The sequence below is a fragment of the Geotrypetes seraphini genome, chromosome 13 (assembly GCF_902459505.1).
Source record: "Geotrypetes seraphini chromosome 13, aGeoSer1.1, whole genome shotgun sequence".
Lineage (NCBI taxonomy): Eukaryota > Metazoa > Chordata > Amphibia > Gymnophiona > Dermophiidae > Geotrypetes > Geotrypetes seraphini.
The window spans coordinates 77,247,496-77,272,679 of NC_047096.1; the positions used below are offsets into that span (position 1 = coordinate 77,247,496).

Consider the following 25,184-nt stretch of genomic DNA (forward strand, 5'->3'; position numbering starts at 1 on the left):
AAAATTCTGAGCATCAGAGCTGCTACCACCAAGGCTGGTGCTAAAAACGCTTCACAGTTTTGTAAAAGGGGGGATAAAATAAAAATACATAGACAAAGGTTAAATTGAACCAGCAAGAAGCTGGACTCTGCATACAATGCTTCACAGAAACAGTGACACATGTCTCCTAAAGCAATAAATAAATAGAAATTTTTTTCTACCTTTGTCTTCTGTGGTTTCTCCTTTCCTCATCTTCTTGTAACTCTCTTCCTTCCATTCACTGTCTGCCGTCTCTCTTCCCCTATATGGCATCTTCTCTCCTTCTATGCCCCTTCCAGAAACTGTATGCCTCCCCCTTCCATCTCTCCTTTCACCCCATTGGTCTGGCATCTCTCTCCTCGCCTTCCCTCTCCCACACCTCTCCTCATAGTCTGGTATCTCCCCTTCCCTGATTCTCTGGCATCTCTCTCCTTTCCTTTTCTTCCATCTTTCGTTCCCCCTCCATGCTCTCACATCTCCCCCTTCCTTTTCCCTTAGACTGGCATACCTTCCTCCTATGCTCCAAGCCCTGGCATCTCCTTTAATTCCCTCCCTCATCTTCCTTCTCCCTCCAGCTGGGTACCGCAACACTCTTCCCTGCAGCTCTGCACTTCCCCACAATTGCCATGCTTCGGTTCCTCTTCTTCCTTCCTTCCTCCCCCCCCCCCCCCCCCGCGGGACCCTGCGGCACCATCAACTCTTACTCCCTCTAATGTCGGCCCTGCAGCTCCAGACTTCCTCGCACCTTCTCCCCTCCCCCTTTGGATCGCTATTATTTTAAATGTTATAGCCGCGGAGCTGTATCCATCAGTGGAGATGTCTAACCTCGGCCTGCCCCGGAACTCTTACTGCAGCAGCCGCCCGTCTAGGCAGGAACAGGAAGTCACTGTTGCAGTAAGAGTTCCGGGGCAGGCCGAGGTTAGACATCTCCACTGATGGATACAGCTCCGCGGCTATAACATTTAAAATAATAGCGATCCAAAGGGGGAGGGGAGAAGGTGCGAGGAAGTCTGGAGCTGCAGGGCCGACATTAGAGGGAGTAAGAGTTGATGGTGCCGCAGGGTCCCGCGGGGGGGGGGGGGGGAGGAAGGAAGGAAGAAGAGGAACCGAAGCATGGCAATTGTGGGGAAGTGCAATCCCCCCAATGCGTCCCCTTACCTTACCTCCCCTTACCTTTGCGACGCGTGTGTGCGCTGTGAAGAGAAACTTTGCGCTGCGATGTAATATTTTGTGCGCGCGCGCAGGCCAGCGCACCTTAGCGGGAACACTGGTGGCCATTCTCTGGACCGACTCCAGTCTCAGCACATCCTTACGGTAATGCGGCCTCCAGAATTGCACACAGTATTCCAGGTGGGGCCTCACCATGGATCTATACAATGGCATAATGACTTCAGGCTTACGGCTGACAAAACTCCTGCGTATGCAACCTATGATTTGCCTTGCCTTGGATGAAGCTTGCTCCACTTGATTGGCAGTCTTCATGTTCTCACTGACGATCACCCCTAAGTCTTGTTCTGCTTCAGTTCTTGTTAGGATCTCACCATTAAGGGTGTAAGTCTTGCATGGATTTTGGCTGCCCAGGTGCATGACTTTGCATTTTTTGGCATTGAAGCTGAGTTGCCAGGACCTAGACCAGCGCTCCAGTAGGAGTAGGTCATGCATCATGTTGTTGGACATTGAATTTATGTCTGTTGTGCTTTTGCCCACTACATTGCTTAGTTTGGCGTCATTGGCGAATAATGTTATTTTACCTCGCAGCCCTTCTGCCAAGTCTCTTATAAAGATGTTGAATAGGATCGGGCCCAGGACCTAGCCCTGCGGCACTCCACTGATTACCTCCGTCATTTCGGAGGGGGTGCCCATGTTCACCACTACCCTTTGAAGCCTACCTCCAAGCCAGTTCCCAACCCATTTCGTCAATGTGTCGCCCAATCCTATAGAACTCATCTTGCTCAGCAACCTGCGGTGTGGTTCGCTATCGAATGCTTTACTGAAGTCCAGGTATACGATGTCCAGGGACTCCCCAACATCCAGCTTCCTCGTCACCCAGTCAAAGAAGCTGATCAGGTTGGATTGGCAGGATCTCCCCTTAGTAAATCCATGTTGACGGGGATCCCGTAGATTCTCCTCGTTCAGGATCGTATCCAATTGGCGTTTGATTAGAGTTTCCATTAGTTTGCACACTATTGATGTGAGACTCACCGGTCTGTAGTTTGCTGTCTCCATCTTGGAGCCTTTCTTGTGGAGTGGAATGACATTAGCCGTCTTCCAGTCCAACGGGACGTTACCCGTACTAAGGGAGAGAATGAAGAGCGCAGATAGCGGTTCCGCTAAGACATCACACAACTCCCTGAGCACCCTGGGGTGTAGGTTGTCAGGCCCCATTGCCTTGTTAACCTTAAGCTTTGACAGCTCGCAGTAGACACCGCTGGGTGTAAACTCAAAATTACTAAACGGGTCATCTGCGTCAACCCTTGTCTGTAGCTGAGGGCCGAGTCTTGGTGCCTTGCGGGTGAAGACTGAACAGAAGTATTCATTTAACAGTTGGGCTTTTTCCGAGTCCGCTTCTACATAGTCTCCGTCTGGTTTCCTAAGACGTACTATCCCGCCTGAGTTCTTATTTCTGTCACTGATATACCTGAAGAAGGATTTATCTCCTTTTTGGATGTTCTTCGCTAGAGACTCCTCCATGCAGAATTTGGCCTCCCTAACTACTGTTTTGACAGCTTTTGACTTGGCCAGATAGACTTCCCTAGAGTCCTGTTTCCCTGATTGTTTGTAAGAGATGAATGCTTTTTTCTTCTCCTTGATGAGGTCCGAAATCTCCGCAGAGAACCACTGTGGCTTATTGTTCCTTCGCTGTTTACTTACTGATTTAACATAGCGGTTTGTTGCTTCTTGTATGGTGGCTTTCAAAGTCGATCACATTTCTTCCACGTTATCGATTTCTGCTTGGCTTTGTAGCGCCTGGTGAACGAAGTCTCCCATTTCTTTGAAGTTTGTGTCCTTGAATTTGAGGACCTTGGTCAGTGTGGTAGATTTAGTGAAACCTTTCCTGAGATTGAACCATATCATGTTGTGGTCACTGGAGGCCAATGTGTCGCCCACCGAGACCTCTGTGACACTTTCTCCATTGGTAAGTATCAGGTCCAGTATTGCCTGATCCCTTGTTGGTTCCAACACCAGTTGCCTGAATCTTGCTCCCTTCATAGAATTTAATAGCCTCCTGCTGCTGCCGGAAGCAGAGGAAAGCGTGTCCCAATCCACATCAGGCATGTTGAAGTCACCTAACAATACTATGCCCCCACGCAAGGTGATATTCTCTATATCTCCGATTAATTCCATATCTAGGCCATCCTGTTGTCTTGGGGGTCTGTATATTACGCCAAGATACAGGCATTTGTCCTTCCCTCTGGCCAAATTTACCCAAAGGAATTCCCCAGTTTAGTGGACATCTGTGATTCTGGCGACCTTAATGTCATCTTTAGTATATAATGCTACACCTCCTCCCATTTTGCCCTCCCTGTCCCGGCGAAGCAAGTTGTAACCCGGTATGACCATGTCCCACCCTTGGGAGTCCGTGAGCCAGGTCTCAGATATCGCCATCCACATCCAGGTCGGCATTCCTCATTTCTGTTTCTAATTCCAGGATCTTGTTTCCCAGACTGTGGGCGTTTACGTACATAGCCCTCCATGTTGTATGTTTGTTACGTCTCATTGGGGATGTTCCCGCTTGAGCTACTTGGACACCTTTAGCATTATTCGCATGTTTTGTACTTTCCCTAGACCCAGAGTTACAATGTGCACCTATCCCGGACTCCCCAGACCCAGAACTACAGTGTGTTCCTATCCCAGACTCGGAAATGTGTGTACCCTGTGGGGGTATTCCCGCTTGAGCTACTTGAACTCCTTTAGTACAATTTGCAATGTGTGTTCTCTCGCTGGACCCAGAATTACAATGTGTACTCCCTCTAGACCCAGAATTACAATATGTACCCCCCCTAGACCCAGAATTACAATGTGTACCCCCCCTAGACCCAGAATTACAATGTGTACTCCCCTTAGACCCTGAATTACAATGTGTACTCCCCTTAGACCCAGAATTACAATGTGACCCAGAATTATAATGTGAGCCAATCCCAGACTCGAAAGTGTGTATACTCTCCCCTGAACCAGATCGGTGTTTACTTACCTTAGTCTCAAAAAAGTATTGGCAGCTTAGCTCGCCAGGTAGGTTGTTTGTGCCCGTACCCTCCCCCAACTTACCTAGTTTAAAGCCCTGTGTAGTAGGCGGGCTAGACGGTGTCCAAGGACGTTCTTCCCTCTTCTGGTCAGGTGTAATCCGTCTGGTCCCTGTAGTCCTTGCAATGCCTCTCCATGGTGCAAGAACCCAAAGTTCATCTCCTTGCACCATCCCTGCAGCCAGTCGTTTGCCCTCTGGATGTGATCCTCCCTGGCGCTGCCCTTGCCCCTTACTGGGAGGATCGAGAAGACCACCTGCGCATCCATCCTCCTCAGCTTCTCACCCAGGGCTCTGAAGTCTTCAGGTATGCTCTCTGGGGTGATCCTGGCGGTGTCGTTGGTTCCGACGTGGATGAGTCATGGGGAAGTGGTCACGGGGCTTGATGAGTCTGTCCAGGCAAGCGGTTACATCCCGGATCCTGGCCCTTGGCAAACAGCAGACCTCTCTTGATTGCAGGTCTGATCTACAAATTAGACCCTCGGTGCCCCTCAGCAGTGAATCCCCCGATGACCACCACTCTGCACTTCTTAGGGGTAGGCCGATCTGTTGACTCTGGAACTGGAACCGTCTGCTGAACAACTTCCTGTTCCTCGTTGTCAGGACCTTCCTGAAGCAGCTGGTATCTGTTCCTCAGGGTGATTTGTGGTGTCGATGTAGAGCCATCTTGAATGTGAGAGAAAGAGACAGAATAAGGTCTTCTGCGTTTTCCTGTGGAGGAAGTCACCAGCTGCCAGGAATCAGCGTCTCCATCCACTTCCTGTATTCCGACGGTTGGTCTCAAGTTTGCAGGTTTGGATGTTTTGGGTGTCTTTAGGATGGTCTTGTCAGGTTCCTGTTCGGCGATGTGAGACAGCTCCTGGATGACTCCGTCGATGAAGGTCTCGTCGTCTCGGATACATCTTAAGCGCTGAACCTCCTCTCTCAGGCTCCTCAGCTCTAGCAAAAGGCTTTCATCTGGCTGATCCATTCCTTCCGTCTGTGTGGAGACTGTAGACATCTTTGAGGGGATGGCCTCGGTCTGTACAGAGACCTCTGCCCTCCGTCCTGGCTTCCCTTCCATCTGTACGAAGACCGTAGCCATCCCCTGGGTACTTTCGGTGACTGGACTGCCTGTCTTGATAGAAGTCTTGCTGCTTCTAGTTCTACTTGCCATTTACAAAAGTTGTTTTTTTGGGTTTTTTTATATTTGTTAGGATGGGGGCTGTTAGGTGTTGTCAGAAAGTGTTGAGGTTGGAGGGATAGAGGTGGCTAGTTAGTTCTTGGTCTGGGAGATAGAGTAGTTAGTTAATTGTCAGTTAAGGTTGCCTGCTTGTTAGTGTGCTAGTGAGGTCAGTCTGATTAAATGTTAGAGGATAGTGTGGTCTGCCTGTTAAAATGGTTTGGGGATAGAGTGATTGGTGTGGTCCGCCTGTTAAGTGTGAAAGGTTTAGTTGCTTGTTGGTTAGGTAGAAAGTAGAAAGACTTGGAAGAAAGTTGAAGAAAGACTGAAGCCTATCGTCATTATCTTCAGGGCTTATTTACGGGCCCCCTTTCGGGCACTGTAGAGAACTTGGTTTTAGATCTTCCTGGGGCTTTCCACGTCCTTCCCATGGGGGGGTCCCCTATGGTGTCGTAAGGTGTGTCTCCTTGCTCGTAAGTGCATTTTACAATCTTGGATGGTTTCTGAGCCTCCCTTTTATTGGACTTGGAGATTTCTGGTACATACTTTGGCCGCCTGGGAGGCATCTGGTCGCCCTTAACAGCGGCGCACTTACCTGCAAATTTGGGGAGCCTATTTGGATTCTTTACCTCCTAGAGGTCGTAGTCTTCTTTTGAATTCTCTTGCTTAGCTTTCCTAGTGTTCCCTGTGCTTGCTCACCTGGTGAGTCACTGCCTATCTCCTTTTTCTCTTTTTTTTTTTTTGGGGGGGGGGTCCTCTGGATGTAGCCCATGGGCCTTTGGCTTTTGAGAGACCTTTGGGTCATTTTTGTATTTTGCTGGTGGGGGACCCCGGAGGGATAGTTTTTTTTTTTTGGGGGGAGGGGTTGGGAGGGGTGGTGGGCGATTGGATTAGCTCTTTGTATTGTTTCTGAAACTTGAGTATTGCTGGATGTTGATTCCTTTGTTCTTGTTCTGTTTCTTGCTTTTGTTTTTTCTCACGTTCACAATAAAACTGTTTTGAACATAAAATGACCAAGTCAAAATAATCTATCAACAATAAAATTTTTTAAAAACACAAAGCACACTGTACGCAGAGAAAATGTTAATTATCATTTATATTCTGCGGGTTTTCAAAGAGGTTAAGGCAGCTGACTTTATGCAATGTCACCTCAGTAACAACTATACAAAAAATAGACAAATAACCCCTCCCTTTTTACGAAACCGCGATAGTGGTTTTTAGCACAGGGAGATGCGCTGAATGCCCTGCGCTGCTCTTGATGCTTATAGGCTCCCTGCGCTAAAAACCGCTATTGCGGTTTAGTAAAAAGGAGCCATAGTGCAAAATATAGACAGCAGATAAAAATTCTCAAAACGGACACATTTTGATCACTAAATTGAAAATAAAATCATTTTTCCTACCTTTGTTTGGTAATTTCATCAGTCTCTGGTTGCACTTTATTCTTCTGACTGTGCATCCAATATTTCTTCCCTTCTTTCAGCCTCCTGTATGCTTCCTCTCCTCCAGACCTCATTCCCTCCCCCAACTTTTTCTTCCTCTGTCCCTCCCTTTCTTTCTTTCTCTGTCTTTCTCTTTGTCTCCCTGCCCCCCCCCTTTATTTCTTTATGTCTGTCTTTCTCTCTCCATGCCCCTTTCTTTCTGTCTCCCTGTCTTTCTCTATGCCCCCTTTCTGTTTGTCTCCATGTCTGTCTTTCTGTCTCCCTGCCCTCCCCCAAGCCACCGCCGCCACAATCGGGGAACAGGCCGCCGCCATAAAGAGGACACTGAAGCGCCGGTCCGACTAACCGTCCTCACTCAACATGAATTCTAACGTCAGAGAGGAAGTTCCGGGCAAGCCAGGCAGAAATTAGCTGGCCTGGAACTTCCTCTCTGGCGTTAGAATTGATGTCGAGTGAGGAAGGTTGGTCGGCTCGGAGCTTCAGGGTCTTCTTTACAGGGTTGGAAAGCAGGTAGAATGGAAGGCAACACGAGTCCATTATGGAGCCCGAGATGGGCTCCGCGATCAATTTATGTTGCCTTCACGATCTACTGGTCGATCGCGATCGACCTTTTGGGCACCCCTGACCTAAGGTATTATGAAATGGTTTTTGTCTAAAAAGGAGAAAAAGGATAAGAAATGGAGCAATTAAATAGATAAATCAATTTGCAGGCATATGTAAGCCAAACATTATTACAACATCCAGAAAAAGAACATAAGAATAGCCTTACTGGGTCAGACCAATGGTATATCTAGTCCAGTAGCCCTCACTAGTACCAAGCAAAAAACCAAATAGTAGCAACATTCATGCTACCAATCCAGGGCAAGCAGTGGCTTCCCCCATGTCAGTCTCAATAACAGACTGTAGACTTTTCCTCCAGGAAATTGTCCAAACCTTTCTTAAAACCAGCTGTTACTATAACCTCTGGCAATGCATTCCAAAGCTTAACTCTTGAGTGAAAAAATATTTACTCCCATTGGTTTTAAAAGTATTTCCCTGTAACTTCGAGTATCCCCTAGTTTTTGTAATTTTTGACAGAGTAAAAAATCTAACTACTTGTACCCATTCTACACCACTTAGGATTTTGTAGACTTCAATCATATTTCCCCTCAGTCATTTCTTTTCCAAGCTGAAGACCCCTAATCTTTTTAGTCTTTCCTCATATGAGAGTTCTATTGCCTCTGGCAGCATGGATGGCAGCCAGATGCCATGGGAGTGACTCAATAAGATGTCAGGTAGAGGTTTCTGAAGCTATGCAGACTGCAATGCGTCTGACAGTTGTTAACTGGTACATGATGGTGAATTCAGTCGTTGAAAATGTTGATCAAGGTGGTCCTAATTGGGTTAAGGTCTGGGGAATTCAGAGGCTAGGGAAGTAGCTGGAAGTCTTTCGCAAACAATTCTGGTGGTACGACATGTCACATTGTCCTGTTGAAAGATCCCATCAGCCATAGGGAAGACCATCAACATATATAGGTGTACTTGATCGACAAAGAAGGAGAGATGTACTTGATCGACAAAGAAGGAGAGACACCCATTTCAGTTGAGAGTGCCTGCCAAAGGTATCAACGGGCCCAGACCATACCAAGAAAACGTTCCCTAGACCAGGGCTGCCCAAGTCCAGTCCTCGAGATCTACTGGCAGGCCAGGTTTTCTGGATATCCACAATGAACATGCATGAGAGAGATTTGCATACCAAGAAGGCAGTGCAGGCAAATCTCTTTCATGCATATTCATTGTGGATATCCAGAAAACCTGGCCTGCCAGTAGATCTCGAGGACCGGACTTGTGCAGCCCTGCCCTAGACCATAACACTGCCACTACCAACTTGTGTACGTTCAACAGTGGTTGCTGGGTGTTTGTTCTAGGTGGTTTCACACCAGACACATCCACGTCCATCCATTCGATGGACCTCAAAACATGACTCATCAGAGAAGGCAACCCTCTGCCATTCAGTGCAAGTCCAATGACAGTACTCCTGTGCAAATTGCAGCCATTTGTTGCAATGAACCCTCATGAGTATGGATGCAGTCACCAGCCATCTGTTCCAGAGCCCCATTTGCAACAGGGTTTGCTGCATAGTCGTTTTGAACACATCTGGAAGCCCCTTGGTTCGTTTGGATGGTGAGTTGCTCCATGATAGCATGTTGATTTGCCCACACCAGCCTGTGCAGCCCCAAAATTTACCAAGTCGAAAAGGTTTCATTCGTCCATTCACAGTACCCTTTAACCACAGAAGCCTGTAAACAGTTCACAAACTCTGCCATTTCCGAAATGCTGCTGCCCTTGACCCAGATGCCGATGATCATACCTTTTTCAATGTCTGATAAATCACACTTTTCCCCATGACAGCCACATCTGCTATATTGGCAACTTGCTGAAATCCCAACTTATATACCCATGAAGTCTGCACTTGACATGCGCATTCGTTCATTGGCTGTAAATCCCTGACATCAGAGGTAGGTGGTGGTCATAATAATGTGCCTGTGTAATATGAAATCAAGGGTATCAAGGAATCAAGCTCTGAACATACTCGAGAGGGTCCAGAGAAGAGCAACAAAAATGATAAAAGGCATGGAAAACCTCTCATATGCTGAGAGGTTGGAGAAGCTGGGGCTCTTTTCCCTGGAAAAGTGGAGACTTAGAGGGGATATGATAGAAACTTATAAGATCATGAAGGGTATAGTGAAGGTAGAGAGAGACAGATTCTTCAGACTGGCGGGGGCAACAAAAACTAGAGGGCACTCAAAAAAATTGAAGGGAGATAGGTTCAGAACAAATGCTAGGAAGTTCTTCTTCACCCAGAGGGTAGTGGACACCTGGAATGTGCTTCCAGAGGGGGTGGTTGAGCAGAGTACGGTTTTGGGTTTCAAAAAGGGATTGGATGAATTCCTGAAGGGTAAGGGAATCCAGGGGTACAATTAGAGGGTTACTATACAAGACAAAATGCTCTTGAGTAATAGATCACTACAGGTCATTGACCTGGGGAGCCGCCGCGGGAGCGGACTGCTGGGCATGATGGACCTATGGTCTGACTCGGCAGAGGCAATGCTTATGTGCTTATATGAAACCATGAAAAAAATATGAACTGCATTTATTATGAATGTAACATATCTTGATTTTCAGCACTGCTTTCTGCCAGCAGATAGTATTGTACATGTGTATATTCCCTTACCATTTTGTGACAAGAGATAATGGGCCTGACTAAGAGACCCATTACTGGTATTCACCAGGGGAAAGGGAACAGAAAGCTGGACATTGAGGTGCTGTAAACGTTCCTTCTTGGCAGTCAGGCTCATTATCTGTTCTTGAAGTTGCTGGTTTTCTTTCTGGAGTGAGTGCAGTGCTTTTAACATTTCTACAACTGCAATAAAATAAAAGAACAAATGACTAAGAGAGAATGAAGGAACAGAGAGAAAGGAGGACAAAAAAGCAATAGAAAAGAATTACATATTTATTACTAGCATGATCACAGGGGTAAAATATTTATGAGCCAGGCAGACATATGGGGCTAATATTTAGAAGCATTTATGCATTCAGAACAGAACTGATCACATAGGAGGTAAGTTATTATAAAATAAATACCAAATGCATGCTGAGATTAAGCAGATAGGCTCCCAATCAGCAGGCATTCTGAAGAAATTGTGTGTGCATATAAACCAGGGTACACCTACACACAAGTATGTAACATCATGTTTAGGGTAAAGAATAGGCATGTATTCAACAGGACCAAAAAGAACTGTGACTGGGCAGGCCAGTCATAACTTTGAGTTGGGAAAGATGAAGGAAATCCAGCAGAACCAGTTTTCCAGATGAAGGCAGAAACACTTTTTTTCTTTATGGCTTTATGGTGCAGCTACTTGAGAAAGCTGCACAGTCAGGCTGTGCAGAAACTGTGAGGGAGGGAAAAGAGTAGGCACCTTCAAGTGGGTTACCTCAGCAGACATCCCAGGGCAGAAAAATAAGGCTTCTGGAAAAGGTAGCTCAAGACCTCTTTCCTCTACAGGTGGGCTGCCAGCTTTTGCAAGAGAGAAGAATATATATAAGAAGCTTGCAAACTGAAAGAGGGGAGAACCCAGTGTACAAATGTTTAGCCTGTTCCTTGGAGGGGAAGACTCTGAAGTCAGTCAGGCCCTTTGGGGGAATGAAGTTAGAGCCATACAGAGAGGGACGCACTTAGAGCTAGATACACTAAACAGGATTGGTAAGGCTGTGTGGGTCCGTTCCAATTTGATTTTTGGCCGATTCTAAAACAGCTATTGATGCACTAAAATTTTGCATGCAAATGATTCACATAGAGGTTTGTTGTAATCCCCGACTCTCCCATCTGATAGATCACTGTGAGAGTTAAGCCAGCAGGAGAAGCCTGAACAACAGAGAGGAAGGGTAAGCCCCAAAGCAGCCTCCTGCCACTCAGCTGTTCAGAACAGAAAACCTTTTTTTTTTTTTAATGGACACAGATGTTCTGTGTGTGTTACACATGATCAATATCTACATAAGAACATAAGAATTGCCGCTGCTGGGTCAGACCAGTGGTCCATCGTGCCCAGCAGTCTGCTCACGCGGCGGCCCTTAGGTCAAAGACCAGTGCCCTATTTAAGTCTAGCCTTACTTGTTCTAGTAGGAACTTATCCAACCTTGTCTTGAATCCCTGAAGGGTGCTTTCCCCTATAACAGCCTCTGGAAGAGCGTTCCAGATTTCTACCACTCTCTGGGTGAAGAAGAACTTCCTTACGTTTGTACGGAATCTTTTCCCTTCTAACTTTAGCGAGTGCCCTCTCGTTCTTTTCACCTTGGAGAGAGTGAACAATCTCTCTTTCTCTAGTAAGTCAATTCCCTTCAATATCTTGAATGTTTCGATATGTCCCCTCTCAGTCTTCTCTTTTCAAGGGAGAAGAAGCCCAGTTTCTCTAGCCTCTCGTTGTACGGCAACTCCCCCAGTCTCTTGACCATTTTTGTTGCTCTTCTCTGGACCCTTTCGGGTAGTACTATGTCCTTTTTCATGTACAGTGACCAGTGTTGGATGCAGTATTCCAGGTGAGGGCATACCATGGCCCGGTATAATGGCATGATAACCTCTTCAATCTACCCCATAAGAAAAAAAGCACCCTCACCGGGAATCATCCCTCCCACCCCCCTGCAGCAGCAAAAACGGCAGAAGGGATGCCCACTCCCTCCTGCCATGCCAACCATCCCGGCGCAAGAAAAAATTGGCAGCGGATGCTCCCCCGAACCGTCCCTTCCCAATACCTTATTCCAAATTTGGAAGCAGGAGGGAAGCACCGTCCCTTCAGCTTCAAGGCCTGCCAATACAAAATGGTTGGCCTTCCCTCCTTATTGCATCATGTGATGCATGGGGAGGGGCCCAAGGCCCTGATTGGCTCAGATGATGCACTGAGGAGGGAAGGCCCGCCATTTTAGATTGGTGGGCCTTGAAGCTGGAGGGATCATGCTTCCTTCCTGCTTCCAACTTCGGGGGGTTTGGGGGAGCATCCACTGGCAGGAGGGAGTGGGCATCCCTTCTGCCTTTTTTTTGGGGAGATGGTTTTGGGGGGCATCTCTCCTGCCAATTTTCTCTCACACGGGGGAGGGGTGTGGGCATCCCTCCTGCCATTTTTTCTGCTGTGCAGGGGAGGGGGGGTGTCTATTCCTGGTGCCAGTTCATCAGAGGGGATGTCGGGGAGGGCCGTCATCAGTGGGGGTAGGCCTTTTTTCTTTTTAATGGAACATATATTGTGTATGTAACACGCACAGCATCTATGCTCATTGAAAAAAAAAGGGCTAAACCAGGGGTGCCCAATACGTCGATCGCGATCGACCGGTCGATCGCTCAGGCAACCCCAGTCGATCACAGAGCCAGGTTCCCTTCCCTTCTTTTTTTTCCCCCTCCTGACTGGCCCGCCTCTTGAAGAATGCCGGCCAATCAGAGTGCTGGCAGGGCGGGGTGAAGGTCGGTGGGGGATGAAGATTAGCGCACTACAGAAGAAAGAAGCCTGTTGAGGTAAGAGCCGAGGTCTTCCTAGTGCTGCCCAATTCGAATCGATTCACATCGGCAGAATCGATACGATTTTTTTTTTTAAAAAACCAAAAATCGGCCTCCCATTTCCGTGATTGACCCTCCCCCCCCTAAAGCAGGATCGGCAGCACTGCCTCTTGCTGGCTGGCCGCCGCCGCTCCTGCTTCAGGGTCAGTTGGGAAGTCATTTCGTTCTGTCCCCGCTGCGCCCCACTGTCCTCCGGGCCCCTCAGGCTGTCGCTGCTGGTGAAGGAGGAAGAGGAGTTGTCGGCGCAGAACAGGCTGCCGGAGAGGGCGGCGGAGGGGCATAACATGTTCTCGTCCTTCTAGCGGTGGACGTGCTTGAAGGAGCGGGGAAGGGAGAAGTAGGAATAGACGGGCTTGTGTAGGTTGTCGGTTGGGTTTAGGTAGCAATCGGGAGGGGTGCTGGTCTTGGAGCTGCTGGCCGGGGACATGTTGATGTGGGAGGGCAGGGAGGAACATGCAGGCCTTCGGGGGGGGGGGTGCTGGCCTTCAGGGGTGGGCTGGAAGCCTTCGGGGAGGGGGGCTTGGACACAAGGGATGGTGTGGAGGGGGGGATAGAGATAATTGATAGGAGGGTAGTTGGGAAAAAAAAAGGGAGAGATGGTGGACCCTGGGGTGGTGGGAAAAGGAGGGAGAGATGCTGAATGATAGGGTAGTTGAGGAAAAAGTGGATTTGTGGATGGAGATGAAAAAAAAAGGAAAGATGCCAGACTTCCAGGAGAGGGAAGGGAAACGGAAGGGGAGGACAGAGATAGAAGAAGGAAGAAGGAGACCCTGGCAAGCAAGTTATCAGAAGACAACCAGAGCCTGGGACCAATACGATTTGAATAATGACCTGACAACAAAGGTAGGAAAAATGATTTTATTTTCAATTTAGTGGTCAAAATGTGGCCTTTTGAGAATTTATATCTGCTGTCTATATTTTGCACTATGGCCCCCTTTTACTAAACCACAATAGCGGTTTTTAGTGCAGGGAGCCTATGAGCATCAAGCTCAGCGCAGGGCATTCAGCGCAGCTCCCTGCGCTAAAAACCGCTATCGCGGTTTAGTAAAAAGGGAGGGGGTATATTTGTCTATTTTTGTATAGTTGACATTGCATAAATTCATCTGTCTTGATCTCTTTGAAAAAAAACCCCAGAATATAAATGATAATTAACATTTTCTCTGCGTACAGTGTGCTTTTTAAAATTTTATTGTTGGTAGATCATTTTGACTTGGTCATTTTAAAAGTAGCTCGCAAGCCAAAAAAGTGTGGGCACCCCTGGGCTAAACTATGGTTAGACAGGTAAGCAACTGGTCTTGACCAGTCGCTATTTTTGGATCGCTAAAAGCAATCACTTTTTCTTTGTGCATCAGGAAGCCATGTTAGAGCATCAATCACTCTGCTAGTTTACATGGCATTTCAATATTAATGAGCTTATTTGCATGGTCGGATTGGAGAATGAGCAATCATGCAGAAAACCACACGGTGAGCTGTTTTCTGCATCGGCTCAGTAAAGGCGATCATTGCTAAATCAGTCAAAACTGGTTTAGCGATGATCATTAGATGATCGCTGACTTTAGTGCATCCGGCCCTTAAACAATAAAGGGGTGTGAGTAATTCTTTTAAGAGGTGAGCATATGTGTATGTCTTCATCTGCCACTGTTTTGTCTATGTATTTTTCTGGGTGTGTCCCTGGATAACTTCTTGTATAGGTATGCGTGAGTTTCTGGGTCGTCTTGTGTCCATGTCTCTGTGTCTCCTTGTGCCTTAGCTCGTGGTGGGTGCTTTGTGTTGGTGGTAGTGACAACCATGAGTGGTTCACTGAAAAGAGAGGAGAAGGGCCACTGTGCAGAGGAATACAGGTCTAGAACACAGTTCACAGATATGAAAGAGCAGCTATGCCAGAACAATTTCATATTTGATAAGGAGACCACCTGTGCAACAAGTTGGATGCAGACCTAGTGCCCCATGTGGAGGGGACAAGCTCTGAAGGTCACTACAAACTTAGCATTTTTTTGCCACTAATCTTTTGAGATCCACCTTGGGGACACAGTAGGCATTAATCAACCAACCACCAAAGGCTTTTCTCAGAAGAGATACTTAAAATGTTCTCTACCTTGAATAAGAGTAGTAATAACATCAAACTACAACAGAATTCTATGAGCTGGCACGCTTCCCCCTGCACACATATAACCATAAGACCACCTGCAGCCAAACAGATCATCTATAACAGTGTTTCCCAACTTGTTCAAGAAAAGTTTCAACAGAGTATCCCTGAACAACATACATAACAAATACAGGTCACTGCTACTGACATACAGATCAAAGCATACTTGGCATGATCTGTTATGTTTCAGTCTCATATAAACTGACCCCTTAATAGATGGTATGTAATTCGTACAAACTATGACTTGTATGTTTTAAGTGCCTACTTGCTTAAAATCCTGTTTGAAACTTGAAACTAGAGTGTGGCTTATACTTGCAGAGGCCCTGAACTTGAAACCACTCAACCTCACCTTCCAGTCTCCATTTGGCTGCAGCTGTTCCTCCCATTCTCCCCCATCTGGCAATTAAGAATCCACAGGGATGCTGCTGCCCTCTCACATGCTGAAATTCCTGTTGTCTCCAGTTTGGCAGCTGAACTCGATTGCATCTGTTCTCTGCTTTGTGGTCCAGCTGTTGAGTATTTATTGAGCCCCACCTAAGAGATTGCTGGCAGGTACTAGGATTAAAAATTTGGTTATCTGGATGACTAAGGGCTAGATTTTCAAAAAAACCGCAAAAAAACTGATGGGCTGCTAATTGCAGCCGTTATAGTAGTGACTGTAAAAAAGCGAGTCATTCTACAAAAAACGCTCATGCAAATGAGGTTGGTGGAGAGTAGTGAAGACTCGCTAAATTTGCATGTGCCGCCACAATAGCGGGACAGATGCCCAATGTCTCCCGCTGCCAAACAACACCCCCTAACTTCTCTCAGCAGCAGGAGAGATGCTCAATCTCTCCCACCCAAATGACACCCCCCAACTCCCCTCGGCAGTGGGAGAGTTGCCCAAGCTCTCCCGCCGCCACACAACCCCCTCCCCGTACCTTATTTTCAGATGGCTGGTTGGAGGAATGCCTATTCCCTCTAACCAGCCTCTTCAAAATGGTGGGCCTTTCCCTCCCCGATGCATCTTGGTATAGATAGAAGATTACTACACAGATCCTGGACCTGTTGGGCCGCCGCGTGAGCGGGCTGCTAGGCACGATGGACCCCCAGGTCTGATCCAGCGGAGGCATTGCTTATGTTCTTATATTCTTATGTGGGGCCTAAGGCTCTGATTGCCCCAGATGCATAAGGTCCCACCCATAGGAGGGGTCTTAAACAGCCTGGGCCAATCAAAGCCTCAGGCCCCATCCCGGTTCATGCCGGGATGCACCGGGGAGGGGAAGGCCTGACATTTTGAAGAGGCGGGCCAGCTGGCCACAGGGAGTAGGCATCCCGCTGGCCAGCCATTTAAAAATAAGGTAAGGGAGGGTCGTTGGAAGCACGGGGAGGGGGTTACGTGGTGGCGGGAGAGCACAGGCAACTTTCCCGCTGCTGAGGGGAGTTGGGGGGAGCTGGGCTGGAGAGATTGGGTATCTCTCCCGCTATGGGGGCTGTTGGTTGGGCAGGAGAGATTGGGCATCTCTCCCACTGCTGAGAGGAGTTGGGAGGGGTATTGTTTGACAGTGGGAGACATTGGACATCTGTTCTGCTGTCGGGGGGGGGGGGGGTCAGTTGGTGGCAGGAGAGAAAGCATCTCTCCCACTGCCAGTGGTGTGTGTCGATTGGCGGTAGGACACACAGTATCTCTTCCGCTGCCAAAGGGGGCTATAATGCAGTCACAACACACGCCACAAGATGCACTTTTAACAGTTCTGCCATTGTACCGGCACCCCTGGACCAGTCGCTGATTTGTGTCACCAAAAACTGATGCCACTCTTGAAGAATGGCTCAGTGATTTTGAAGAATCATTTCAGTGTTGAAGAGCCCATTTGCATGGCAGTGTCAGAGACTGCTAGAAAGCTCACTAAAGGTAATCTGCTGCTAAAATGCATGCTAAACCATCGTAAACCAGTTTAGCGACCGCGTTAAAAGTTTTGAGAATCTGAGTCTAGGTGACTAGAAAGTAAAAATAAGATGAGTTATTTTACTTTACCACTAATGTAATATCCATTGGATCATGCGAGGAACAATTGCAGGCTATATCCTAAAATATTCTTGTTTTTCTTGCTGTCCCACCTTTATTATGCAGTATTTATACAGTACTCACTGTTAACGCCAGCTTCACCATTTCCATGTTTTTCCAGGAGCTGCTCAATGTTGGGGGTAGCACTGGGGACATTCTCTAACTGGTTGCTGCTGCATGATACTGTCTGGTCAAACAAGGTGGGCAAACTGCTGATAGGAGACCTAGCCAAAAAGAGGGTAAAAATTTTGAACTGTTGGTTATTAAACTTAAGAACTTCTGCTATCCTACTGAAGGAGTGTGGTCTCTATCTCTTTAATCTCTATAACACTCTTTATGCATCCAATACTATTACTTCTCCATCCAAGGAATGGGGTTATTTCTGTATTTTTCAATGTCAGATTCACCCCTCTCCAACAGGGATATGCATTTCTTTGAAACATAAGAAATCTAATATTTCTCATGTCATTTCATATCGTCTTAAAACTAAAACAGGAAAAAAAAAAAATTTAAGGGTTTTTTCCCCCCCCAAGCGTACCACCACAACTCGAAGCCTCCCCGGATCAGTATCTTTCCCCCTTTGATCCCAATCTTGAATCTGTTTCACCCCTTTTCCTAATTCCTCAGGTGTATCACCTCTCCCAGCACTGTCTCTTACAGAAGTCCCTAGTGTTCTAGTGGTCTTTCCTGCCCATTGCTGCATTGGGTTCAAAATAGCAACCTGGATCCCTTGTGGTGATCTCATTACTAGAGGTCAAGCTGCCAAATAAGGGCAAAATGCCGTTGATCAGGGTGGGGGTGTAGAGTGGTTTACTATGAGCATTTTTTAAAATGTAAGTTTAAATAATACATATCAATACAAAACAACACTTGCAGAAAAAAAGTATACAATGAAAAAGAAAAGAAAAAATCTCAACATTGTTTTACTAAAGTCTACAATACACCATTTGTACACCATTAAAAGTACAAAATATGAAAAAGGCTAAACAGTGCAAAAGTTACTTTCAGTTAATAATTCTTTATTGTAGCACTATCAGAAATTAAGATGGGGTAGATCTAGAAGGGCCTCCAGTTTTTTGGCAGCTTGAAAGGACTGGGAAGGTGTAAAGAAAACATACTTAACAGATCTATAGTTAACAATACACTTACAGGGAAATGTAAGGAAGAAATGTATGTCCATCTGTATCACATCAGGGTATAATAGAAAAATTATTTTCAAAGTCTCCGAGTATCTTTTCTGACATGTGGAAACATCCTAATCTTGTAATTCAAGAACAAATCCTCACGATGCTTAAAAACATTTGCAAAAGCCATTTTCTCTTTCCAATTTAGAAACATGATGGCAAATAAAGGCCAAATGGTGCATCCAGTCTGCCCATCCACAGTAACCATTATCTCTTCCTCTCTCTAAGGCACATGTGTCAAACACAAGGCCTGAGTGCCAAATCCGGCCCGCCTGGCCTTTTTATGCTCCCAAACTTCCCCTTCTCACAGCCCAGTGTGTCCTCCCTCCTGTGCCGGTCTGATGTTGCCGTCATGCCGGAAAGTCTGCCAAGTGTTGTCCATGGCTCCCCCTCCTGCCTTCTGTCTGTTGTGGTCCACCTGGGTGGAAACAGGAAGTTGCATGTCATTGGAGACAGACTGCAGCAGGCGAAAATCAGGAGGGGGAGCCACGTACAACACTGCCGAGGCTGGCAGACTTCTCAGCTTGGTGGCGACATCGGACTGGCGCCGAAGGGAAAGACACACCGGGCTGTGAGGAGAGAGGGATTAGCACTAGAGGGAAAGGCAAGCTGGGCTGTGAGGAGAGAGGGACCGGCGCTGGAGGGAAAGGCATGCTGGGCTGTGAAGAGAGCAAGATGAAGGAAGAGAGGTTGGACCTGGGGTAGTGTGGAGAAAGAGGAGAAAAGATATTTGAAGGGAGAACCGTTGGGAAGAGAAAGGGAGAAATGGTGGACCTGGGGGGAGGGAGGGAGGCAGGCAGACAGGGGGAGAGATGGGATGAGGGGCAGTTGAGAAGAGAAAGGGAGAGGTTGGATCTGAAGATGGAAAATTGATAGGTAGCTGAAAATTTAAAAAAGAGAAGGATGAGAAAGAGGGCAAGATTTGAGTTGTCAGAGGCAGAAAAGAAAAAAAGGAGAAAAGTTGAAAGGGAAAAATCAATATTTTGGAGACAGGGACTGGAGCAAGAGAGAAGAGGAGAGAAAAAAATGGACAGCAGACACTGGAAAGAGAATTAGAAGATAAACAAAATCAGAAAGAGAAACTGGGACTACAAGCAAAATGACCAGACAACAAAAGGTATAAAAAATAATTTTATTTTCTATTTTGTGATTACAATATGCCAGATTTGAAATGTGTATCCTGCTAGAGCTGGTATTAGACAACAAGCGTGAACTAAGACCTAAAAGAGAGGAAAATTCTTTTTTATTTATTTTGTAGACAGTGTGAGATTGGAGAGGTTGTATCCCTATACTTCTACTAAGACTAACTCCCCTCCTTTGCTGGCGTGCAGCATGGGTTTTGGTGGCGGCGGCGATAGATCCGATGCTCACAGAAGTCTTGTGAGCGTCGGAGCAGCCGTTGCCGCTGGTGCTGGGGCTCACGCTGATTTACAATTAAAAATGGGATCTCAGTTACTAACTACAACAAACACACAAACATTAAAGACATTACACAAACATTACTAGGGGAAGTGGGGAGAACTACAATAAGCATAGTAAAGTAAACAAGAAAGGTAAGTACAATGGAGGGTGTCAGAATTTAAAAGTGTAAAAAAAAAAAAAGAAAATTTAAACTAAACTAAACCTTGGGTTTGTATACCGCGCCATCAAATATTTTTATTCAAAAGAAGAAAAAGAAAAGAAGAAGTGATGACTATTCACTACAATATTTTGTCAATGGCCCCCATATTTTTATAAGTGGGGAGGGTGTTGGGAACAATCTTACATAATATGTTACATTATGTTCTATAATATGTATATATTCTGATTGAAAATATAGATGAAGGTTGGGAGGTAGGGGGGGTTAAATGTATCATTGTGCTATTGTGTAATAACTTGTTGAATTATATTATTTTGTGCACTTGTTGTCAAATTTGAAAATGAATAAAGAATTATTATAAAATATTTTTATTTATTTATTTTTTTTAATTTCTCGATGTGAAAGTTTCTGCAATGAATGGGGTCAAAAAGAGAATCCGGCGATTAGGCATCCTTATGCAACCAGCATTTTAACGGTTCTTTAAATTTACCTAACAATTTTTCTTCCTTAACCCTTTCAGGACCATAAGGATCGTAGGCCAATTTTTGTGGTTTTGACGACATTTTTATGGTAAAAAGGGCTTGCAGATGCCAAAAAATTGATTTTTTTTTGTGAAATATCATTATTTAAAAAAAAAAAAAATCAAACTTCTGGCTTATGGACAGTGTGGCAAGTGAATCTTCTCGTCAATCTGGCAACGACGCTAATGAATGAATGTCGGAACCAGTTTGTTTACATAAAGGCAGTATCATATGGAATCCGTACATATCAAATTTAGAACTGTAGACTATCCCAATCAAAATTTATAGGATTTTAAAGTTATGGGACAAATATGTCCCTTGGTCCTGAAAGGGTTAATAAGTGCTGGTAAAGAGTTTCATATTCTGGGCGCGGTAACAGCAAAGATCGTATCTTGTCTTGTATTTATTATACTAAGTGATGGAATTACTAGAAGGTTTTTGTCCTCTGATCTCAAACTTCTGGTAGGAATATATGGAATAATATACCTTTCTAGGAATGATGGGGCTTTAATTGTTAATATTTACTCCTAAGCCTATCACCTCTTAACTTCATCCTATGCCTTCTCATTCCAGAGCTTCCTTTCAAATGAAAGAGACTTGACTCATACATATTTACGCCATGTAGGTATTAAAGCATCTTTATTATATCTCCCCTTCCGCCTTTCCTCCTAAGTATACATATTGGGATCTTTAAGTCTGTCCACATACGCCTTATGAAGACCATGTACCATTTTAGTAGCCTGAACAGACTCCATCCTTTTTAGATCTATTTGAAGGTGTGGTCTCCAGAATTGTGCACAATATTCTAAATGAGGTCTCACCAGAGTCTTATACAGGGCATCAATACCTCCTTTTTCCTACTGGCCTTACCTCTTCCTATGCACCCTTGCATCCTTCTAGCTTTCACATCACCTTTTCAACCTGTTTGGCCACCTTAAGATCATCACATACAATCACATAAATGCACATAAATTCTTTACCCCCTAAACTGTACTGTTCCTTTGGGATTTTGCAGTCCAAATGCATGACCTTGTATTTCTTAGCATTAAATTTTAGCTGCCAAATTTTGGACCATTCTTCAAGCTTTGTTAGGTCTTTCTTCATGTTATTCACACCATCCAGGAGGTCTACTCTATTGCAGATTTTGGTATTATCCGCAAATCTTACCCAACAGCCCTTCAGTAATATCGCTTATAAAAATGTTAAAAAGAACAGGCTCAAGAACAGAACCTTGAGGCACACCACTGGTAACATCCCTTTCCTCAGAGCAATCTCCATTGACCACTACTCTGTCATCTTCCACTCAACCAGTTTCTGACCCAGCCCGTCATTGTGGGGCCCATCCCCAAAGGGCACGCAGTTTATTTATTAGACATCTGTGTGGAACACTGTCAAAGGGTTTGCTAAAATCTTAATACACCACATCTAATGCACTCCTATTCAATTCTCTGGTCACCCAGTCAAAGAAACTGATCAACTTTGTCTGACAAGACCCACCTCTAATGAATCTCTACTTTTCAAGAAATTCCTGCAAACGACTTAATACCGCTAGCTCCTTCTCACTTCCCAATATCTTCCCAATTCCCCAAAGCAACCTCATCTACTCTTTATCTTCTCTAGAAATTACCAGATATCTTCTTCTTGTAATACGTTTTTTGTAATTCTTTTGTAATCTGCCTTGAACTGCAAGGCAATGGCGGAATAGAAATCTCTAATGTAATGTAATGTAACATTACCTCCTATTCCATGACTTTTTAATTTTCTCAGGAGTCTCTCATGAGGACCTTTGTCAAAAGCTTTCTGAAAGTCTACATATAGCACACTACATTAACTAGATCATCTTTATCCACATGTTTATTCATGACTTCAAGGAAATGAAGAAAATCGGTGAGGCAAGACTTCCCTTGGCAGAACCCATGTTAACTCTGTCCCATTAAACTATGTTTCTTTGTCTAGGTGTTCCGTAATTTTATTCCCCAATCTTTAGGTACTAGGATGATTTCAGTGACAGGTTATAGATCACCGAAAAAACCAATAAGCACTGCGGGGTGGTCAACGCCTGGATCTTTGTTAGGCTTCACTTTTTTGTAAGGACAGTCAACAGTCATTATTCATATAAGTACACTGAAATAACTGAAAGCTTTTAAAAATAAAACAAGAAGAAGAAAAGGTAAAAATGTAAAAATAAAATAGGAAACCTGAAAGAAATTACTTTTTATTTTGCTTGCACACTTATAGGAATGATTTTTTTTCTCATCATTAGAGATGTCATCTACTTTGTTTTTACGGCTTAAAAATAAGATTTCTGAAAGTTTATTTATTAATATCGTATATTCTTAATCACCATCAATAACCGGCTCTAGGCAATTTACACAATGTTCAGTATAAATTAAAACCAACCAAGTCAAAGCAATGAATAAAAATAAAATAGAATTACATAGTATATATAAAAAGTCAAATCAAATAAAACCCTGTACCAGCCTTCAGCAAAACCAAAAGGAACAAAATAAAAATGTAATAAAATTCTATCAGTCACTCTATCTTCAAACCAAAAACTATGGAAAATATCCATGCTTTGCATTGTTTCCATAAGATTACATAATCTTCAGTAAACCACAATTCTTTTTTTTTAATTTATTTATTTATTCAATTTATAAATATACATTTCCAGTATATATATATAAAGAAAAAAGAGAGATTTACACACAGTTAAACAGGAAACACAATAAAAAAATAAATAAAAACTCCATATGGAATTAACAATCTCTCTAATAAAACCCACAATATGGGAGAAGCAATTCATATTCCATCATAGGATCTGATAGATATCAAGGTAATATACATAACAACTATATCAATAGTGCGGTGTTACATCTTCTACAATATTAAAGGACTAAGTCCGCGTAGGGGTACTGGGAGGGACTACTCCTTTCCCCTCTAGGAAAAACCATAACCGAGGAGGGTCAAAAAAAGTATATGAATGTTGATCCAAGAGAATCAAACATTTACAGGGATATCTAAGCTGAAATTTAGCACCCAAAGACAGTACGGATTGTCTCAGTTGCAGGAACCCTTTCCTTCTAGTCTGAGTTAACTTTGAGACATCTGGGAACATGGAGCTCTTAGAGTCCATAAAAGTCACCTCTTTAAGCCTAAAAAACAGCCTAAGTGCCTTTTTGTCTTGTTGAAAGACAAAAGTCACCAGAAGTGTACAGTATGAGATGGCTTCATCCACTGAGATTTCCAATATTCTTGTTAAGTCCATTAAACTTGCTGCATCAGGTAATACCTCAGGTTGTGAAACCTTCTTAGGTACTGGAAGGAAATACATTCTGTGTAGAGGTGGAAGTCCAGACTCAGGGTATTTAAATATTTCCTTAAGAAATTTATTAAATAAATCTCTAGGAGACATTGCCAGTACTTTAGGAAAGTTAAGTATTCTTAAATTTAACATTTTAGTATAATTTTCCATATTTTCAATTTTCCTTACTAGCAATAGTCTATCTTGCATTAAGGTAACTTGAGACTTTTGTATCCCTTGAACCTGTTGGTCCAAGGAGTCCATTCTTATCCTCTGAGTCTTCATTCCTTCCTGAAGAGATTCAAATATTTTTTCCCTGTTCTTTAACTAGAGTTAGAGTTCCTGCACACAGCTGATACAAGGAGTCTAATGCCTTCCAGATAGACTCTAGTGTGAACTCTGCTGGCCTTTCCAGTAGGGGAACTGATGGAATCTGTCCTCCCTCTGGTACAGACAGTTCTGCCCTCTCCTCGATTGCTTCTGCTGCTGCTCGAGAATCCAGGGACGCCGGAGAACCCTCCAGCTCAGAAAGGGAAGTAGCTTCCTGTCCCTTCTGAGCTGCCGTAGTTTCCCTTTCTCGTGGCTGCTGGGGAGGGACTGGTCCTGCAGGGCTAAGCGACACCTCGCTCCCAAAAGCCGAGACCTCCCTTCAACTCGGCAAAGCCAGTTCGCCCCAAGGCAAAGATGTATGAAAGCCATCCATCGTTCCCTGCCGTCGCGAGGTGAGTTCAGGTTGCCGGGCTGTAGCAGCTGCTCTCCCCCTCCTTTTAGGCATCGAGTCAAACCTCAATAAACACAAGTAAAGAGGAAAATTTCTGGCAGGAGAACAAGTTATTGGTGTCCTCATTCCACTGCGACCATCTTGCTTCTCCGTAAACCACAATTCTTAAGGAAGGAAGTTCCAAAGTTGAGGTCCCATACAACTAAAACCTCTTTTCCAAATTTACACCAAAGAAGCCTGTGACAAAGTGGAAATTGCTAAAAGCTGTACTATGAAGTTATTAAAATTCTCATGAATTGTAAACATTTGGGATACTCAAAGTCCTTGCATAGCAGAAACACTAGTGGTCAGCCTTACGTTGTAACAGTTTTCTAGAGAGCTCAAAGATATAAGAACATAAAAAAGGCCAAGCAGAGTTAGACCAAGATCATTGAGCCAAGCATTTTGTCTCTGACAATGGGTAGTCTGGGTCACACGTACTTGGAAGAGCCCCAAAAATATATTCCATATGTATTTGAATATAAACCCATTCTACTATAAACCAAGGTAACCTTCTCCCCTCCACCCCTCCAAAGGGGGAAAAAAGGTTGACTTAAATATAAACCTAATTCACATAAGTCTTGCAAGGTTATTGTGGAAGTAAATGGTGTCAGACTTCAGATGCACTCTAGAGCAATGTTCTTCAACCGCTGGTCCGCAGAAATTTTCTGCTGGATCCACAGGGCCGGCACATCCATCGGGCCCAAG

General features: G+C 44.8%; 1 protein-coding gene across 4 annotated transcripts in view; it reads right to left on the reverse strand.

The window, feature by feature from the left end:
- Nucleotides 1-25,184, reverse strand: part of MLLT6 (MLLT6, PHD finger containing) — a 240,675-nt gene that overhangs the window by 40,789 nt on the left and 174,702 nt on the right. For 3 of the 4 annotated variants that reach the window (XM_033918300.1, XM_033918303.1, XM_033918302.1), the window contains 2 exons: nt 17,216-17,355; nt 10,074-10,262 (listed from right to left, as the gene is read on the reverse strand). In XM_033918300.1, the coding sequence (XP_033774191.1) occupies nt 10,074-10,262; nt 17,216-17,355 (329 nt within the window). The remainder of the gene's footprint in view (nt 1-10,073; nt 10,263-17,215; nt 17,356-25,184) is intronic. The other variant, XM_033918301.1, reaches the window with a different exon arrangement.